Source organism: Rhinopithecus roxellana, chromosome 11 (genome assembly GCF_007565055.1).
Source record: "Rhinopithecus roxellana isolate Shanxi Qingling chromosome 11, ASM756505v1, whole genome shotgun sequence".
Lineage (NCBI taxonomy): Eukaryota > Metazoa > Chordata > Mammalia > Primates > Cercopithecidae > Rhinopithecus > Rhinopithecus roxellana.
Window position 1 is genome coordinate 20,249,498 of NC_044559.1, and position 18,907 is coordinate 20,268,404.

General features: G+C 39.8%; 1 protein-coding gene across 1 annotated transcript in view; it reads right to left on the reverse strand.

Moving 5' to 3' along the window:
* SORCS3 (sortilin related VPS10 domain containing receptor 3) overlaps nucleotides 1-18,907 on the reverse strand; it is a 621,477-nt gene that overhangs the window by 89,115 nt on the left and 513,455 nt on the right. Inside the window, exon 13 of the mRNA XM_030940951.1 lies at nucleotides 16,059-16,150. Within this exon, the coding sequence (XP_030796811.1) occupies nucleotides 16,059-16,150 (92 nt within the window). The remainder of the gene's footprint in view (nucleotides 1-16,058; nucleotides 16,151-18,907) is intronic.

The window sequence follows — 18,907 nt, forward strand, 5'->3', positions numbered from 1 at the left end:
TTCAGAGATCATGTATGTCTTATCACTGAATAACCCCTTAATAACAAATATAACACAAATATATCCGTCTTACAATGCTCCTCACAGTATGTGTGTATACACACACACACACACACATAAATTCTAATATATACACATAATATTTATATATATAATATATATAATGGTGAATAATATTTCTGTGAAGGTTTTTTGTTTGTTTCATCTTTTTTGTTTTTTTTTGAGACGGAGTCTCACTCTGTTGCCAGGCTGGAGTGCAGTGGCACGATCTCGGCTCGCTGCAACCTCCGCCTCCTGGGTTCAAGCCATTCTCCTGCCTCAGCCTTCTGAGTAGCTGGGACTACAGGCACATGCCACCAAGCCTGGCTATGTTTCTGTACTTTTAGTAAAGAAGGGGTTTCACTGTGTTAGGCAGGATGGTCTCGATCTCCTGGCCTCGTGATCCACCCACCTTGGTCTCCCAAAATGCTGGCATTACAGGCATGAGCCATCGCACCCGGCCATGTTTTTTGTTTCTTTTAAAGAGACAAGGGTCTCGCTCTGTTGCTCAGGCTGGAGTGCATCAGCGTGATCACAGCTCACTGCAGCCTTGAACTCTTCAGCTCAAGTGATTCTTCCACCTCAGCCTCCCAAACACCTAGAACTACAGGTGTGTACCACTGGACCTGGCTAATTTTTTTTTAAAAATTTATTTTTGTAGAGATGGGGTCTTCTTTTATTGCCCAGGCTGGTCTCAACCTCCTGGCTGCAAGCAATCCTCCCACTTGGCCTCCCAAAGTGCTGGGATTACAGGTGTAAGCCACCATGCCCAGCCTAAACTGGGAGTATTTTTTTTAGGTCAAACACTATACCATTAATTCTTCTATTCTTAGTAGTTAACAGAAAACCCAGCATATAATTGATACTATATACATGTTAAATGAATACATGAATGAAATAATAAGGAATAATGACAGACCCTCTTTAAATCTATCCAATCATTTCTCAAGCATGACTTACACTGGCACCCATAAGCTGGATGTGAATTACCACCCCATTAACAGCCAGCCCACATGGTTCACTCTCTACTCACTTACTTCTTTGTCTATCTCTCTCTCTCTCTGATTTACTCTCTGTTTTATCCTCTCTGTCCTAATGTACAGATTAAAAACAATAATAAAGTCAATCTCTTAACCCAGCTAGAGTAACCAGTCTCTCAGACAGCAATTTTTGCATTTATGGTATACCTTGATCCGTGTTCACGAATGAAATGCAGACAGTCTGCCATAAACATCTTTATGAGTTCCTAAATTGTCATCATCTGTCTTGAATTTTAAGGATTTGATTATTTCAGTCTTTTTAAAAAATATATTGAAGGCTAAATAATCATTTAAACTAACCCCAAGAAAGTTGGGCATATCTAAATTGCTTTTCATAGAAACGGGTTTCTCATTTCAAAAGTGAGAACATGTATAATTGGGAATGAACTTTACTTTTTTTTTTTTTTTTTTTTTTTTTTTTTTTTTTTTTACCATGTATTCCATCAGTTCCTAAAATAATCACAGTTGTTTCAGAATGTGTTGTGGCCACTAACAAGTGAACTCTGGCCGGTAAGTCCAGAAGGTAAGAAAGTATTAGCTGGGATTTTTGTTTGGTTTGTTTTGGTGACTTGGGACAAACTGGTTATTGTCTTGGCAGATGAAAGCCAAAGTGAATTTAAGGCCTCTCTCTGTCTCATTCTCAGGATTTCCTTATCAATAAAAGGTCAGCATGAGCCACGTGCAGTGGCGTACGCCTATAATCCCAGCACTTTGAGAGGCCGAGGCAGGTGGATCACCTGAAGTCAGGAGTTCGAAACCAGCCTGACTAACATGGTGAAACCCTCTTCTACAAAATATGAAAAAAGAAAAAAAGAAATTAGCCAGGCGTGGTGGCACATGCCTGTAATCCCAGCTACTTGGGAGGCTGAGGCAGGAGGATTGCTTGAATCCGGGAGGCAGAGGTTGCAGTGAGCAGAGATTGTGCCACTGCACTCCAGCCTGGGCAACAAGAGTGAAACTCCATCTCAAAATAAATGAATAAATAAATAAGATCAGCATTAGCAAAGCAAATTGCAGTGAGTGCCATGAGCACTGCAGGGAAGGAGGAGTCTTCATGTCACTGCCATAAGGAGCAGGGCACAGGACAACTATCTTTAGTTTATACAATGAAGAGAAGACCCACAGAGAGCAGACTCGGAGAGACCATCACAGCCTACCAGCATCAAGATAGGACCTCCAGATGGGGAGAGAAATTATAGATGATCAAGGGCCTGCTGTATGAAATGAGTTCACACAGAAGGAGCAAAATCCTTGCTAGAGGAAAGAGTGGATCAGCAGATACCTAAAGGCAGGACGAGAAACGCCAAAGTCCAGGTAGGAAAGGTAGCATAGACAATAACTGAAGCCCAAGGATGACATAAGTAAACACAAGCAAGTGGGCAGGACTCCAGAGCTAGGGTGATCTGAGATCAGTGATTTCTAATACTTTATTCTCACACTGAGACAGTTATGAAGGACAAAACTCCTTAAAGAAACTCCAAAAAAAACACATTAGAAAACTTAATCTCCTAGTTATCAAATATTTGGGTCTGGATAGGCTGCTGTTTGTGAAACTTATTATTATTTGATGACTAGAAGTTTTCAAATATCCTGAGGTGATATATTGTATATTGAATTCTATATTGAATGGTATCCCCAAGGGATGTAGTTTCTCCTCCTCAGGTCAGTAGCTCATTAATGGCCAAGACAAAGGAACTGCGAATTCCTTAATAGCTCCACAGGTGAAATTGAAATCAGCAGGATTGCCAATACTCAGGGAGACAGAAGCAAAATTCCAATTGATCTCCAAATAGTGGCAACATAGGACTACAGACTCAAAGTCGAATAAAATGAATTTATCATAATGTTACTGATGCCTACTACTATGTGCCTGATCTGGCAGTGACCTCAGGTCTAGGGATCCAGAAATGAATAGAAAGTTCCTGGCTTCCACAGAACTTACTTTCTAGTGTGAGGAGATGAACAATATGGAAATAAATCAATGCAAAACTATGAGTTAGAAATAAGTATCATGGAAACAACTAAAATAAGGTGATTTGAAAGTCACCAAACAGCTACTTTGTACTAAAAAGTTAAGAAAGCCGTTTCTATGGAGATGACATTTAAACTGAAATCTAAATGATAAGTGGAAGTATCCACGTAAAGATTCAGGAGAAAACCATTACAGAGGAAAGGTCTAATATGAAAAAGCTGGGGGCGGAGCAAGATGGCCGAATAGGAACAGCTCCAGTCTCCAACTCCCAGCGTGAGCGACACAGAAGACCGGTGATTTCTGCATTTTCGACTGAGGTACTGGGGTCATCTCACTAGGGAGTGCCGGACAATCAGTGCTGGTCAGCTGCTGCAGCCTGACCAGCGAGAGCTGAAGCAGGGCGAGGCATCGCCTCACCTGGAAGCCAAGGGGGAAGGGAATCCGTTTTCCTAGCCATGGGAACTGAGACACACAACACCTGGAAAATCGGGTAACTCCCACCCCAATACTGCGCTTTAAGCAGACAGGCACAACAGGAGAATATATCCCATACCTGGCCGGGAGGGTCCCACGCCCACGGAGCCTCCCTCACTGCTAACACAGCAGTCTGCGGCGATCTATCCGCAAGGCAGCAGCGAGGCTGGGGGAGGGGCGCCCGCCATTGCTGAGGCTTAAGTAGGTAAACAAAGCCGCTGGGAAGCTCGAACTGGGTGGAGCTCACAGCAGCTCAAGGAAGCCTGCCTGTTTCTGTAGTCTCCACCTCTGGGGACAGCGCACAGCTGAAGACCAACAGGGGAAGCAGCGGGGGCCGGTGCAGACGCGAACGACTCTGTCTGACAGCTTTGGGGAGAGCCGTGGATCTCCCAACGCGGAGGATGTGATCTGAGAACGGACAGACTGCCTGCTCAGGTGGGTCCCTGACCCCTGAGTAGCCTAGCTGGGAGACATCCCCCACTAGGGGCAGTCTGACACCCCACACCTCACAGGGTGGAGTACACCCCTGAGAGGAAACTTCCAAAGGAAGAATCAGACAGGTACACTCGCTGTTCAGCAATATTCTATCTTCGGCAACCTCTGCTGCTGATACCCAGGCAAACAGGGTCTGGAGTGGACCTCAAGCAATCTCCAACAGACCAACAGACAGTCCTTCTGACTGTCAGAAGGAAAACTATCAAACAGGAAGGACACCTATACCAAAACCCCATCAGTACGTCACCACCATCAAAGACCAGAGACAGATAAAACCACAAAGATGGGGAAGAAGCAGGGCAGAAAAGCTGGAAATTCAAAAAATAAGAGCGCATCTCCCCCTGCAAAGGAGCGCAGCCCATCGCCAGCAACGGATCAAAGCTGGTCAGAGAATGACTTTGACGAGAGGAGAGAAGAAGGCTTCAGTCCATCAAACTTCTCAGAGCTAAAGGAGGAATTACGTACCCAGCGCAAAGAAACTAAAAATCTTGAAAAAAGAGTGGAAGAATTGACAGCTAGACTAATTAATGCAGAGAAGATCATAAACGAAATGACAGAGATGAAAACCATGACACGAGAAATACGTGACAAATGCACAAGCTTCAGTAACCGACTCGATCAACTGGAAGAAAGAGTATCAGCGATTGAAGATCAAATGAATGAAATGAAGCGAGAAGAGAAAACAAAAGAAAAAAGAAGAAAAAGAAATGAACAAAGCCTGCAAGAAGTATGGGATTATGTAAAAAGACCAAATCTACGTCTGATTGGGGTGCCTGAAAGTGAGGGGGAAAATGGAACCAAGTTGGAAAACACTCTTCAGGATATCATCCAGGAGAACTTCCCCAACCTAGTAGGGCAGGCCAACATTCAAATTCAGGAAATACAGAGAACGCCACAAAGATACTCCTCGAGAAGAGCAACTCCAAGACACATAATTGCCAGATTCACCAAAGTTGAAATGAAGGAAAAAATCTTAAGGGCAGCCAGAGAGAAAGGTCGGGTTACCCACAAAGGGAAGCCCATCAGACTAACAGCAGATCTCTCGGCAGAAACGCTACAAGCCAGAAGAGAGTGGGGGCCAATATTCAACATTCTTAAAGAAAAGAATTTTCAACCCAGAATTTCATATCCAGCCAAACTAAGTTTCATCAGTGAAGGAGAAATAAAATCCTTTACAGATAAGCAAATGCTTAGAGATTTTGTCACCACCAGGCCTGCCTTACAAGAGACCCTGAAGGAAGCCCTAAACATGGAAAGGAACAACCAGTACCAGCCATTGCAAAAACATGCCAAAATGTAAAAACCATCGAGGCTAGGAAGAAACTGCATCAACTAACGAGCAAAATAACCAGTTAATATCATAATGACAGGATCAAGTTCACACATAACAATATTAACCTTAAATGTAAATGGACTAAATGCTCCAATTAAAAGACACAGACTGGCAAACTGGATAAAGAGTCAAGACCCATCAGTCTGCTGTATTCAGGAGACCCATCTCACATGCAGAGACATACATAGGCTCAAAATAAAGGGATGGAGGAAGATCTACCAAGCAAATGGAGAACAAAAAAAAGCAGGGGTTGCAATCCTAGTCTCTGATAAAACAGACTTTAAACCATCAAAGATCAAAAGAGACAAAGAAGGCCATTACATAATGGTAAAGGGATCAATTCAACAGGAAGAGCTAACCCTCCTAAATAGATATGCACCCAATACAGGAGCACCCAGATTCATAAAGCAAGTCCTTAGAAACTTACAAAGAGACTTAGACTCCCATACAATAATAATGGGAGACTTCAACACTCCACTGTCAACATTAGACAGATCAACGAGACAGAAAGTTAACAAGGATATCCAGGAATTGAACTCATCTCTGCACCAAGCGGACCTAATAGACATCTATAGAACTCTCCACCCCAAATCAACAGAATATACATTCTTCTCAGCACCACATCGCACTTATTCCAAAATTGACCACATAATTGGAAGTAAAGCACTCCTCAGCAAATGTAAAAGAACAGAAATTATAACAAACTGTCTCTCAGACCACAGTGCAATCAAACTAGAACTCAGGACTAAGAAATTCAATCAAAACCACTCAACTACATGGAAACTGAACAACCTGCTCCTGAATGACTACTGGGTACATAACGAAATGAAAGCAGAAATAAAGATGTTCTTTGAAACCAATGAGAACAAAGATATAACATACCAGAATCTCTGGGACACATTTAAAGCAGTGTGTAGAGGGAAATTTATAGCACTAAATGCCCACAAGAGAAAGCAGGAAAGATCTAAAATTCACACTCTAACATCACAATGAAAAGAACTAGAGAGGCAAGAGCAAACACATTCAAAAGCTAGCAGAAGGCAAGAAATAACTAAGATCAGAGCAGAACTGAAGGAGATAGAGACACAAAAAACCCTCCAAAAAATCAATGAATCCAGGAGTTGGTTTTTTGAAAAGATCAACAAAATTGACAGACCGCTAGCAAGACTAATAAAGAAGAAAAGAGAGAGGAATCAAATAGACGCAATAAAAAATGATAAAGGGGATATCACCACCGACCCCACAGAAATACAAACAACCATCAGAGAATACTATAAACGCCTTTACGCAAATCAACTAGAAAATCTAGAAGAAATGGATAATTTCCTGGACACGTACACTCTCCCAAGACTAAACCAGGAAGAAGTTGAATCCCTGAATAGACCAATAGCAGGCTCTGAAATTGAAGCAACAATTAATAGCCTACCCACCAAAAAAAGTCCAGGACCAGATGGATTCACAGCTGAATTCTACCAGAGGTACAAGGAGGAGCTGGTACCATTCCTTCTGAAACTATTCCAATCAATAGAAAAAGAGGGAATCCTCCCTAACTCATTTTATGAGGCCAACATCATCCTGATACCAAAGCCTGGCAGAGACACAACAAAAAAAGAGAATTTTAGACCAATATCCCTGATGAACATTGATGCAAAAATTCTCAATAAAATACTGGCAAACCGGATTCAGCAGCACATCAAAAAGCTTATCCACCATGATCAAGTGGGCTTCATCCCTGGGATGCAAGGCTGGTTCAACATTCGCAAATCAATAAACATAATCCAGCATATAAACAGAACCAAAGACAAGAACCACATGATTATCTCAATAGATGCAGAAAAGGCTTTTGACAAAATTCAACAGCCCTTCATGCTAAAAACGCTCAATAAATTCGGTATTGATGGAACGTACCTCAAAATAATAAGAGCTATTTATGACAAACCCACAGCTAATATCATTCTGAATGGGCAAAAACTGGAAAAATTCCCTTTGAAAACTGGCACAAGACAGGGATGCCCTCTCTCACCACTCCTATTCAACATAGTGTTGGAAGTTCTGGCTAGAGCAATCAGGCAAGAGAAAGAAATCAAGGGTGTTCAGTTAGGAAAAGAAGAAGTCAAATTGACCCTGTTTGCAGATGACATGATTGTATATTTAGAAAACCCCATTGTCTCAGCCCAAAATCTCCTTAAGCTGATAAGCAACTTCAGCAAAGTCTCAGGATACAAAATTAATGTGCAAAAATCACTAGCATTCTTATACACCAGTAACAGACAAGCAGAGAGCCAAATCAGGAATGAACTTCCATTCACAATTGCTTCAAAGAAAATAAAATACCTAGGAATCCAGCTTACAAGGGATGTAAAGGACCTCTTCAAGGAGAACTACAAACCACTGCTCAGTGAAATAAAAGAGGACACAAACAAATGGAAGAACATACCATGCTCCTGGATAGGAAGAATCAATATCGTGAAAATGGCCATACTCCCCAAGGTTATTTATAGATTCAATGCCATCCCCATCAAGCTACCAATGACTTTCTTCACAGAATTGGAAAAAACTGCTTTAAAGTTCATATGGAACCAAAAAAGAGCCCGCATTGCCAAGACAATCCTAAGTCAAAAGGACAAAGCTGGAGGCGTCACGCTACCTGACTTCAAACTATACTACAAGGCTACAGTAACCAAAACAGCATGGTACTGGTACCAAAACAGAGATATAGACCAGTGGAACAGAACAGAGTCCTCAGAAATAATACCACACATCTACAGCCATCTGATCTTTGACAAATCTGACAAAAACAAGAAATGGGGAAAGGATTCCCTATTTAATAAATGGTGCTGGGAAAACTGGCTAGCCATATGTAGAAAGCTGAAACTGGATCCCTTCCTTACACCTTATACAATAATTAATTCAAGATGGATTAGAAACTTAAATGTTAGACCTAAAACCATAAAAACCCTAGAAGAAAATCTAGGCAATACCATTCAGGACATAGGCATGGGCAAGGACTTCATGTCTAAAACACCAAAAGCAATGGCAACAAAAGCCAAAATTGACAAATGGGATCTAATTCAACTAAAGAGCTTCTGCACAGCAAAAGAAACTACCATCAGAGTGAACAGGCAACCTACAGAATGGGAGAAAATTTTTGCAACCTACTCATCTGACAAAGGGCTAATATCCAGAATCTACAAAGAACTCAAACAAATATACAAGAAAAAAAAAAAACAACCCCATCAAAAAGTGGGCAAAGGATATGAACAGACATTTCTCAAAAGAAGACATTCATACAGCCAACAGACACATGAAAAAATGCTCATCATCACTCACCATCAGAGAAATGCAAATCAAAACCACAATGAGATACCATCTCACACCAGTTAGAATGGCAATCATTAAGAAGTCAGGAAACAACAGGTGTTGGAGAGGATGTGGAGAAATAGGAACACTTTTACACTGTTGGTGGGATTGTAAACTAGTTCAACCATTATGGAAAACAGTATGGCAATTCCTCAAGGATCTAGAACTAGATGTACCATATGACCCAGCCATCCCACCACTGGGTATATACCCAAAGGATTATAAATTAGTCTACTACAAAGACACATGCACACGTATGTTTATTGCGGCACTATTCACAATAGCAAAGACTTGGAATCAACCCAAATGTCCATCTGTGACAGACTGGATTAAGAAAATGTGGCACATATACACCATGGAATACTATGCAGCCATAAAAAAGGATGAGTTTGCGTCCTTTGTAGGGACATGGATGCAGCTGGAAACCATCATTCTTAGCAAACTGTCACAAGAAGAGAAAACCAAACACCGCATGTTCTCACTCATAGGTGGGAACTGAACAATGAGATCACTTGGACTCGGGAAGGGGAACATCACACACTGGGGCCTATCATGGGGTGGGGGGAGGAGGGAGGGATTGCACTGGGGAGTTATACATGATATAAATGATGAATTGATGGGTGCTGACGAGTTGATGGGTGCAGCACACCAACATGGCATAAGTATACATATTTAACAAACCTGCACGTTATGCACATGTACCCTAGAACTTAAAGTATAATAAAAAAAAAAAAAAAAAAGAAACAGAAAAAAAAAAAAAAAAAAGCTGCACTGTGAGAAGAACAGAAAGATGGTCAGTGGTTGTAGCTTAATGTGAACAGGGATTAGTTGAAAGAATTAGTAGAAGAAAGTAAGGCAGAAGCCAAATCATGAAGGACCTTATTTTCAGTTGAAATAATATAATTTGATTTAAGCCTTAAAAGACAAGTTTCAATTCTCTGTGATAAATGGATTATCAAGACCCAAAGTGGATTCAAGGAAATGAGTTGGGGAGGGGTGGTAATTTAAGAGACCACACCAAGATGGGGCTTGGATGAAGATTATTATAGGGGAAAAAATTGGAAATATTTAGGTTATTTTTAGAGATGAAGTCAATGAATTTGGTGATAAAATATATAGAGGTTGCATGAGCAAAAGAAAGAAATCATGGAAAATATTGATTTACAGGAATGTTAAGCAACTGACAGGGAAATTAGAAAATCAGGAGAAGCAGTTTTTTTGTTTGTTCTTTTTTGTTGTTGTTTTGTTATGTTTTGTTTTGAGACAGAGTCTCACTCTGTTGCCAGGCTGGAGTACAGTGATGCATTCTCAGCTCCTTGCAACCTTCGCCTCCTGGGTTCAAGCGATTCTCCTGCCTCAGCCTCCTGAGAAGCTGGGACTACAGGTGCACACCACCACACCCAGCAAATTTTTGTTTATCATCTGTTTGTTTTTGTTTTGGTCCATGTTAAGATTGCCGCTTTTTGGACTTCCATATTGTAATATTGTTAAGAAGACCTTTGGATTTCTCATCATAATTGGGGATGTAAATTTGGAAGTCATTTATAAGACAGAAACAACTTAAAGCAGAATGCTTAATTCAAACAAAAACAAAAACAAAAACAAAACAAAACCAAACCCACCAAGACCTACAACTAGAGAAATGAGATTAGCTAATAAAATATATAAAGCTGAAAAAAACTGGAGTCATTGGTCAACTACAAGTTAAATATTTTCTGGCAATGCCACTATCATGAGAGGTAATCAAGCCACTGTGAGTCTAGGATGTACTCACAGATATATTACAAGCATCAGAAAAGAAATCATCCTTCTACCCAATCCTAAATACTATGTTCAATTTTAATAATTGTAGAAAAACTGACAAGAGTAATTACAGGTAAAAAGCAAATGGCCCTAAAAACAGGTTATATGAATTTTAGGCGGCTTACGGAAAAAGAAGAAGAAAAACTGAATTAATTACCGTTGCATCTTAATTTTTGTAAATGAGAAAGTTTCCAAATATTTTAAAGGTCTATTTATTGACTACCAAAAAGGGATAATGTCATGAAGGAAATTAGACAGAATGTAGTCAGATACGTGGAACTATTAATTATTTACCATACAGATAGAATAAGGGAGAAAAGATTTCCATGTGACCCTTCTAAAGAAAACAGTCAAATATTTGTGGATAAGAATATAAGTTCCCAGGTACACAGTCCCATTCAACAGTATATCCCAGCCCCTACACTAATGCTAGATAAATAATATATGCTCAACAAATATGTATGCAATAAATGAAAAAATGAATAAAATCTGTTTTGAGTTGCATATTATATCATTTCCCAGAACTTAGAAAGGCTTTTCTAGCCTAAGATATTTCTAAGAAATACATTGAGGTCCTTCCCAGCTGCACTTTTCTAAAAATCATATGTAATTCTGTAGCAGGCTTATTCTGCATAGATCTGAGTGGCAGATTACAGGTCAATGGGCAGAGATTACAAGTAGGTTTATTATTGTTCAGCATGAAAAACAATCTTTCTAACAACTAAAGCCATTATACAAGATGGGAACTATGTACGGTGGGTATTTGCAGGTCGATTAGCACTGTGATATTCCGGTAAACTGAGGTAACTCTTTGGGGATGTCACAAAAGTATCAGCTATACCAAGTATAATACTAGTTTAAATGACTTCGATAAGACCTTTTCCTACTTCAGGTGTCTATGACTATGATACTGACATGACATAAACTAAAAGGAATAGAATCTGCCGATAACAATCAGAATCCTCCTCAGAAGTCTCTAGCACAGAAATCGAGAGCTATAGTGGTCATTGAGAATCAATGTTCCTCCCTCTGGTAAGGTGTATTGCTCCATTTCATTTTATCCCCAGCACATGAGGTGGTAGCATTTTAGCCACCTGGAAGTTCTTCAGAACAGCATATGCAGTTTTGCTTTTCAGAGGCATGTATTGTTTAGAACTATTGTTTTCATTTGAAAGTTTCTCTGAACAAAATGCTAGCATGCACAACCAAAGAAACACAAAAGGCCAGGTGATGTTTTCCTTTCCGTTGCCAAGAACATCCCATTGAGAGACGCTGACAGCTTGTCAGGGCTAAGCAAACAGTCACACCCCGTCTACCTGCCCATTAGGTGCTCTGCTGATGGTGAGTTTTCATTAGATCTCTGTATTCAGTGGCGGTCCATTGTTTATCTCACTCTAATGCTTCTCAGGTACAAAGGAGATGGAGGGTTTCCCTGAAATAGCACTTAGTTCTAATCTCAAAGCATTCAAATGTACACGATCACAAACAGATGGGTTCATTTGTATGCTGTTTTGTGTTCACGCCTGTCTGGCTACCTATCATTTCAATTTGTAGGAAACAACATGCCTTGTTAGCCTAGCTAAAGTTTCCCCAGCTTTTCAATAATTACTCTTATTTTCTCTTAAAGGCAATGTAGCTATTATTTAAATCTGAGAGCCACTACATCCCAGTGGGTAATCTGGTGTCTTTTTCCTTTTCAAATATTAACATACGTACATCTGTATATAAAACAATGTCAGTCTGAGATCTATGACAGAAAATGGCAATGAACTGATTACCTAACCTATCTTCCTCTTAAATTGAGCTATTTGTTTACCTTGAGGGTTGTCACTTAATTAGAAGCTCCTGGTAAAGAAAAAGTTGGTTTAAGTTTCAGAAGCTTTTATCTCACAAGCAGGAGACAAAATCAGTCAACAATTTCATAAGAAAACACTGATGATAATAACAGTGTCAAGCCCTTACAAAAACTCACTTAGCCTTTGAAAGAGGCCTGCAAAGGATAATTCCTAAATGAGTTTGTTGTTGTTGTTGCTGTTGTTTACTAACACATACACTCAACAGCTGGCATTTAATCCCTTCCAGGGACTGCCTTAGAGAATAGCATTCGTAGAAAGGCAAGTAAGCAAAAATCATGGTCTCTGTCATGTTCAAGAAAACATTTGTAGTATTTATGACAAATGGCAGTATCAACATCCTATAAATGGAGATAATGCCATTTCAAAAGCTTAGTTTGAAAAATCATTGTTAATACTTTGTAAGTTAGAATAGTCAAACAAATGGAGGGTGATATTATCATTGTTATTATAAGAGGAAATTCAGTGGGAGTGCAGTTCTTTTTTTTTTCCCTGAGCTCTATAAACATCTTTTACCAAGAAAAGAGATATTACATTGAACAAGGGAAAACTCAAACTTTGTAGTGATGACTTTGAGAGTCATGATTTGGTCCTACATAAATATTCCTAAATGAATATTGAGTAATTTTCCCAACTTGGATGGTTTCCTTCCAGGCATAATCAGACAAGCACTCCGTTTGGAAGTGAGGCAGTCTCTGGAGATAAAACTTTTGTGGATCAGACTGAACTGCTAGATGTAAGGGTGCTAAGATTTGACAAAACCAAAACTCTCTTCCCTGTACTCCTGCCATGTCAAATATGCTCTCCTCTTCTACCACCAAAAGGAAATGACAAAAATAAACTCTTTCTTTCCTCAGCACAAGGAAACTTCTGCAGAATGCTTTAAGAATCAATGATTAAGTAAGTGCTAGGTCCCTACATAATCAAGGAGAGTGACGGCCAAGTTTAAGGGCTGGTTGCTAGCCCCTTCTCCAGGACTTACAGGGAAGAAACCAGGCCAGCTAAACCTGTCTGTAGGACATTTATCAACTCTCTTATGAAGATTTAGATGGAAGTTTTTAACATGATGGGAACTAAGAAACATTGCCTTTCTTGGTTTAAAAACAAGCTTGTTCTAAGACTCAAGCTGTCTTCTCTGAGAGTGCAAGTCCTACTCAGTCCACAATAGAGACAGCTCTTTCCTCTACAGAGGCAGATGGGTTTTGATTGCAGAAAAAATTACCTACCAGACCAACTTTAATCCCTTAAACTGGCATGTAAGTTCGTCTGAGTCCTACCTACCTCTATTTACATTTTTGGTCTCAATCAAATAGTCTCCTGAACACCCCCTACATTACTCAAATTCTGGACTTCAGTCAAAGTTTTCTCTTTCCTTGGCTTGCCTCTCACCTCTCCTGTAACTCCTGGTATCCTTCTCTCAAAAGTCAGTCCTCATGTCACCTCCTGCAGCAGGAGGTGAGAGAAGGCTGCCAGGCTCCTTACATACCAGGCGTCAGTATTCCAGCAATATACACAGTCGGCATCCTTTAGCAGACATTGCTTTCACTTCTAGTGATGCATGTACTGCCTAAACATCTTATCTTGAGTATAATCTCCTGGAGGGCAGGGACTATGTCATAAGCCTAGGTGTGCTTGTTATAGTATATAGAAAATTAGCAACCAGAACAGAAGAGCATCCATGACAGAAACCTAACTTGGTGCTGCCAGGTACACGTCTAGCCTTGAGAAAGGTATTTAACACGTTTGCTTTTTGATGCCATTATAAGTGGGTGATAGAAAGGTACCTACATACATAGGTTGGTCAAGCATTAAATGAGATAATTCATGTAAATGGTTTAGAACAGTGCCTGGAATGTAATAATCCCTCAATAAATACTGACAATCATTAATATCAAGCAATTCTAGTATTTGGATACTACCAAAAAAACATATAAATCAGTAGTAAAAGGATAAGAAACAATTACACTGGGAACTTTTACAAGCTCATCCTTGAGGGGGGAAAGCGCTCCTCTTATAAATGGCTCCACGCATCTTTTTAACATTTATTTGCATAATCTCTCCATATCATAGTGGTAGAACTATTTCACTATATACTAGGTTGAGCTTTAAGAAACTGGTAATATTTGATCATTTTTGACCTAAAAATGACAATTTCATATGGTTTCACTTAAAATGGTCAAATTGAGAGAATCCTTCTTTTTTATTTTATTTTATTATTTTTTATTTTTTTATTATTATTATTATACTTTAAGTTCTAGGGTACATGTGCATAATGTGCAGGTTTGTTACATATGTATACTTGTGCCATGTTGGTGTGCTGCACCCAGAGAATCCTTCTTAAGTCTTTGCCAAAGGGACTGAAGATTGGATTTGCCATTAGGGAATCCTAAGCCTTTCCTGATTACGGTCTGATGCTTTCCAGTAAAATTATTACTCTAAACGTGTTTATCACCCAATATCTAAGACCTGGTAGTTAGGCCAGGGTCCACCTTCCTGCCCATGTGAATCCGACCAACTGTACTGTAGATAGGATATTGTCCACCTACAAATATTCACTCTTCCAAATATTCCCTTTGCTGAATCTGCAGCCTGAAATTCTTTCCCTTCAGGGCATAAATACACATGAGACTCATCCATTCCCTGCCAAAAACACAAAACAACAGCAGCAACAAGTTGTCGTCATCGCTGTCGTCGTCGTCGTCGTCATCATCATCATCATCATCTATTCTCACTCAACTCTGTGCTTGTGGAAGGTCTTGCATATACACCGTCAGCTCCATTTCATAATCTTACTCTTTGAAAGCAATAATCTATACTGTCTCTATTTCATTTCATTGCTTATCATCCACTCAGTTGTTCATTCGTTTATAAATCTATTACAGTCTAACTTTCATCCCCACCTCTGTTTCAATTCTACTCTGACAAAAATCATGAATAACCTCCTATATTGCTTAATCCTAGGTTGTTATTATTCCATAACTGACTTGATCTGATTGTAGAATTTGATGCTATTAATCACCCCTTTCTTCAGCATTCATGAAAATATTTCCCCTGAGTTTCTACATTTTGGCCATTTCTATTTAGCCTGTCCCATAATTTCTTCCTGCACTCTGAATATTGGTTTTCAGCAGAGTCCATAGGAGTCCCTGGTTTCTCCCTGTATTCACTCTCTTGAGGCACTGAGCCCACTACCATAGCTTTAACTACCACCTAGTGGCTACTGACTTCAAAGCTCAAGTGTCAGCCTAGACCATTCCCGATCTTCAAATATTTGACAACTCATGGCCATTTCTGCTGAAATATTCATAGAAACCACTAACTCAACTTCTCTAGAACTGAACTCAGTATCTGTTACATACACTTAACCCTCCTCTTCCAATTTCCATCTCTCCTGTTTTGGATTACTGATCTTGGCTACTTGAACTGCAGGTCCTTCCCGCTGTCTTCTGCCTTATCTGACCACTCATTACCACCCACCCCATTCATTACCCCTCCCCACCTGAATTATCTGGCCTATTATTGCTACTTATGAGTTAGATGATGTAAAAGCTATTAAATGGATGGATGGATAAATAAATGGATGAGGAAATGTACAAATGGGTACAAAACCATGCAGAATAACTCATCACAATTCTCTCCACTAAAAAGCTGCTCATAAGCTCATTAATAGGGTAGGGAGCTCTCCTTACCACAAATGCCTGACTGGCAGAGGTGTGTGTTTCATGGCCACGAGGGCGCCACCCCAGTCTAGGAACCAGACATTGTACTCTTCATCAAAGATCTGGAACAACAACAACAACAACAACAATCATAGCAACACCTTACATTTGCATAGTGCTTAACAGTTTACAGTCTTTCACATACATTGTTTCATCTAGGTTCTAAACCTTCCAACAGCACTATCAGATAGTTTTGTAAGTATTATCTCCATTTGATTGATGAGGCAATGGGCTCACAGAAAACAAATAACTCTCCCTAGGCCACTCAAATTGCATTTCCAGGGCTCTTTCCACTACTAGTACTGTGAACCAGCATGCTACATGAAGGTGAGGCAAAAAGGTGCATGCTCAACTAGATAACCCAAAGCAAAGTAGGACTTCGAAGAAACTCCCCTATCTTTCTAGGTAACTAAGTTACTACGCAGCCTTCTCTTCTTCCTCAGCTATTCAGACGTCTGCTAATTTGTCAATGGTCTGTGTCTTACAGTGTTGTTTATACATTATCTAGGAACTTAAAAGACAATTTTTCACCAACTATGGTAAAACTAATAACTGATATAGCCACCACCTCCCTGCAAGTTGGATGAAGACCCAAGTTGGGTGTCTATGAATCCCTACTCTAAGTGGTCATTGGAACACAGTATGTCCAGGGACCTAAAGTTATTCATTCTTTATTTCGTCTATTTGTCTTTTACTTATCCATCCATTCACTCATTCATTCACTTATTCAGTGTTCCATCCATCCATCCATCCCTCCATCTAACCACAGGCATTTTTTAAGCACTGAGTGCAATACGAGGTTCTGAGTCAAGAGAACTTCAGACCTAAGCTCACATCTATCAATGCTTATACCAGATAGGACTTTTCAATCTTCAACCTTAAACAGGAAAACTATTTCTCCAGCAGAGAACTAATCTCAACTTTAGATCTTCTAGGGGAAAGTATGCTTGGAGAATTCCTACAGCACTTAACCACTGATGGTGGTTTATGCAGCCTAGATGGAGAAGTTGGGATGGTGGGTTAAGTGAAGAAGGCTATAAGAGGATAAGGAGGTACAGACAGATTTAAAGGGGGAATGGGTAAGTGGAAAGGGGTCTCCTATATATATGCCCCAGGGAACCTTAGAGAGAAAAAGTAGTTTCTCAGTCCTAAACCTCTTTTTTTTTTTTTCATATTTATCTTCAAAGAAAAGAAAAATGTCCCTATTAATGATGAGCCTCAATGCACAAAGGACCTAAGGGTGATTCACTTATATTCCAGATATAAACATAGACTCTGAGTCTGCAATGCTAGGCTTTTCTCTCCAGAGCCTAAAGGATGGCTCTGTGATAAGCCACATAATGGAACTGCTGGGTTGAAGCCTAAGAATGAGGAACACAGGAGGAGGCACTGGGGAGGAGGGAGAAGTTATCCTCATCCTTTCCTCTTGATTTTACCATCTGGCCACTGCTCATTTTTGCCCTGTCTAGCACTGGAGTGAAAAAGTGGATTCCTTAGCTGTTTAAGAAAGGAGGAAAGAAAAAGTATTGATAACACTGGTCAGGTGAGCTACTTCTTGAGGTAGAGAGACCTCCAGAAATGGTTTGTCTATGAGGATATTTTGTACCAGATAAGTTTGTATTCCAGCTTCCACCCTCCTTTGGCTCTCATAATAGGTTATTTTACATTTTGAAGGGTATGATCTTATTTATGTATCTGTTCCCCAGTCACCTGATTATGACCTTGTGGGTAGGAATCTTATTCTTGACTGTGTGCCTTGCAGTACTTGACATAGTTGCTTTTGTCTCATAGGTACTTGGTAATCTTTACAATGCTGGTAGTGCTGACACTGGTGGAAATGGGGATGATGATGGTGGTGGTGATGGCAATCTTCACTAAAGGATCCAAACAGGAAATTATCTAACTAGAGTTCATATGGTGACTCTACCTTTACCATCAAGATATTTAGTGTCCTTCTCTTGTCTTCTCCATGGAGAAACTGTCTCACTTTTAAGACTTAGTAAAATGTCACTCCTCCTTGTGATGTCTTTCCTGGTTTTTCCAGCAGGATGTATTCCTCTCTTTTCTTTGTGTGCTAATAATGCCACTAAAATACTACTATCACCCTGAACTATAGTTAGTTGGTTATGAACCCATTTCTTCTATTTAATTTTGAGCTTTTTAAGGAAAGGGACTCCAAATTATTCAATTGCCTCCTGGAACCTGACACCTAGTTGACATTGTATAAATCTATTTGTCCAGTATAGTAGCCACAAGAGAGTATTTACATTTAAATTAATTAAAATAAATAAAATTAAAAATTAAGTTCCTCTGACATAGTAGTCACATTTCAAGTACTCCACAGCTGCATGGGCAAGCACAGATACAGAACTTTTCCATCATCACTGAACATTCTATTGGACAGTATTGCCATAAGTGTTTGTAAAACTGAATTCACGTTTCGTGCAGTCATATATCTATTAAGCTGTTTCATACTTACTCAAGACAGTCTATACAATACTTAAACAACCACTGACTTCCATGGCTTTGTCAGTTTTAATGTTCTAATCCTTGCATTTTGTAGATACAGAAACACATCCCCAAAGGTGAAGAGAACAGCTTGCCAAGAACTCTTGGCACACTAATGATAAAAACAGTTTATCAGTTGTATCCCCAGCAACCAGCACAGTACTTAGCATCTGGACCTGTTACATACATATGGCTGAAGGAAAGAATAAGTGAACTGGGAAAATTCCAGTTCCTCTTATTCCCTGCCCAATGCCCTTCTCATTTTACCCCATTACCCCTCTAACCTGCCAGCCAAATTGACCAAACTGAAC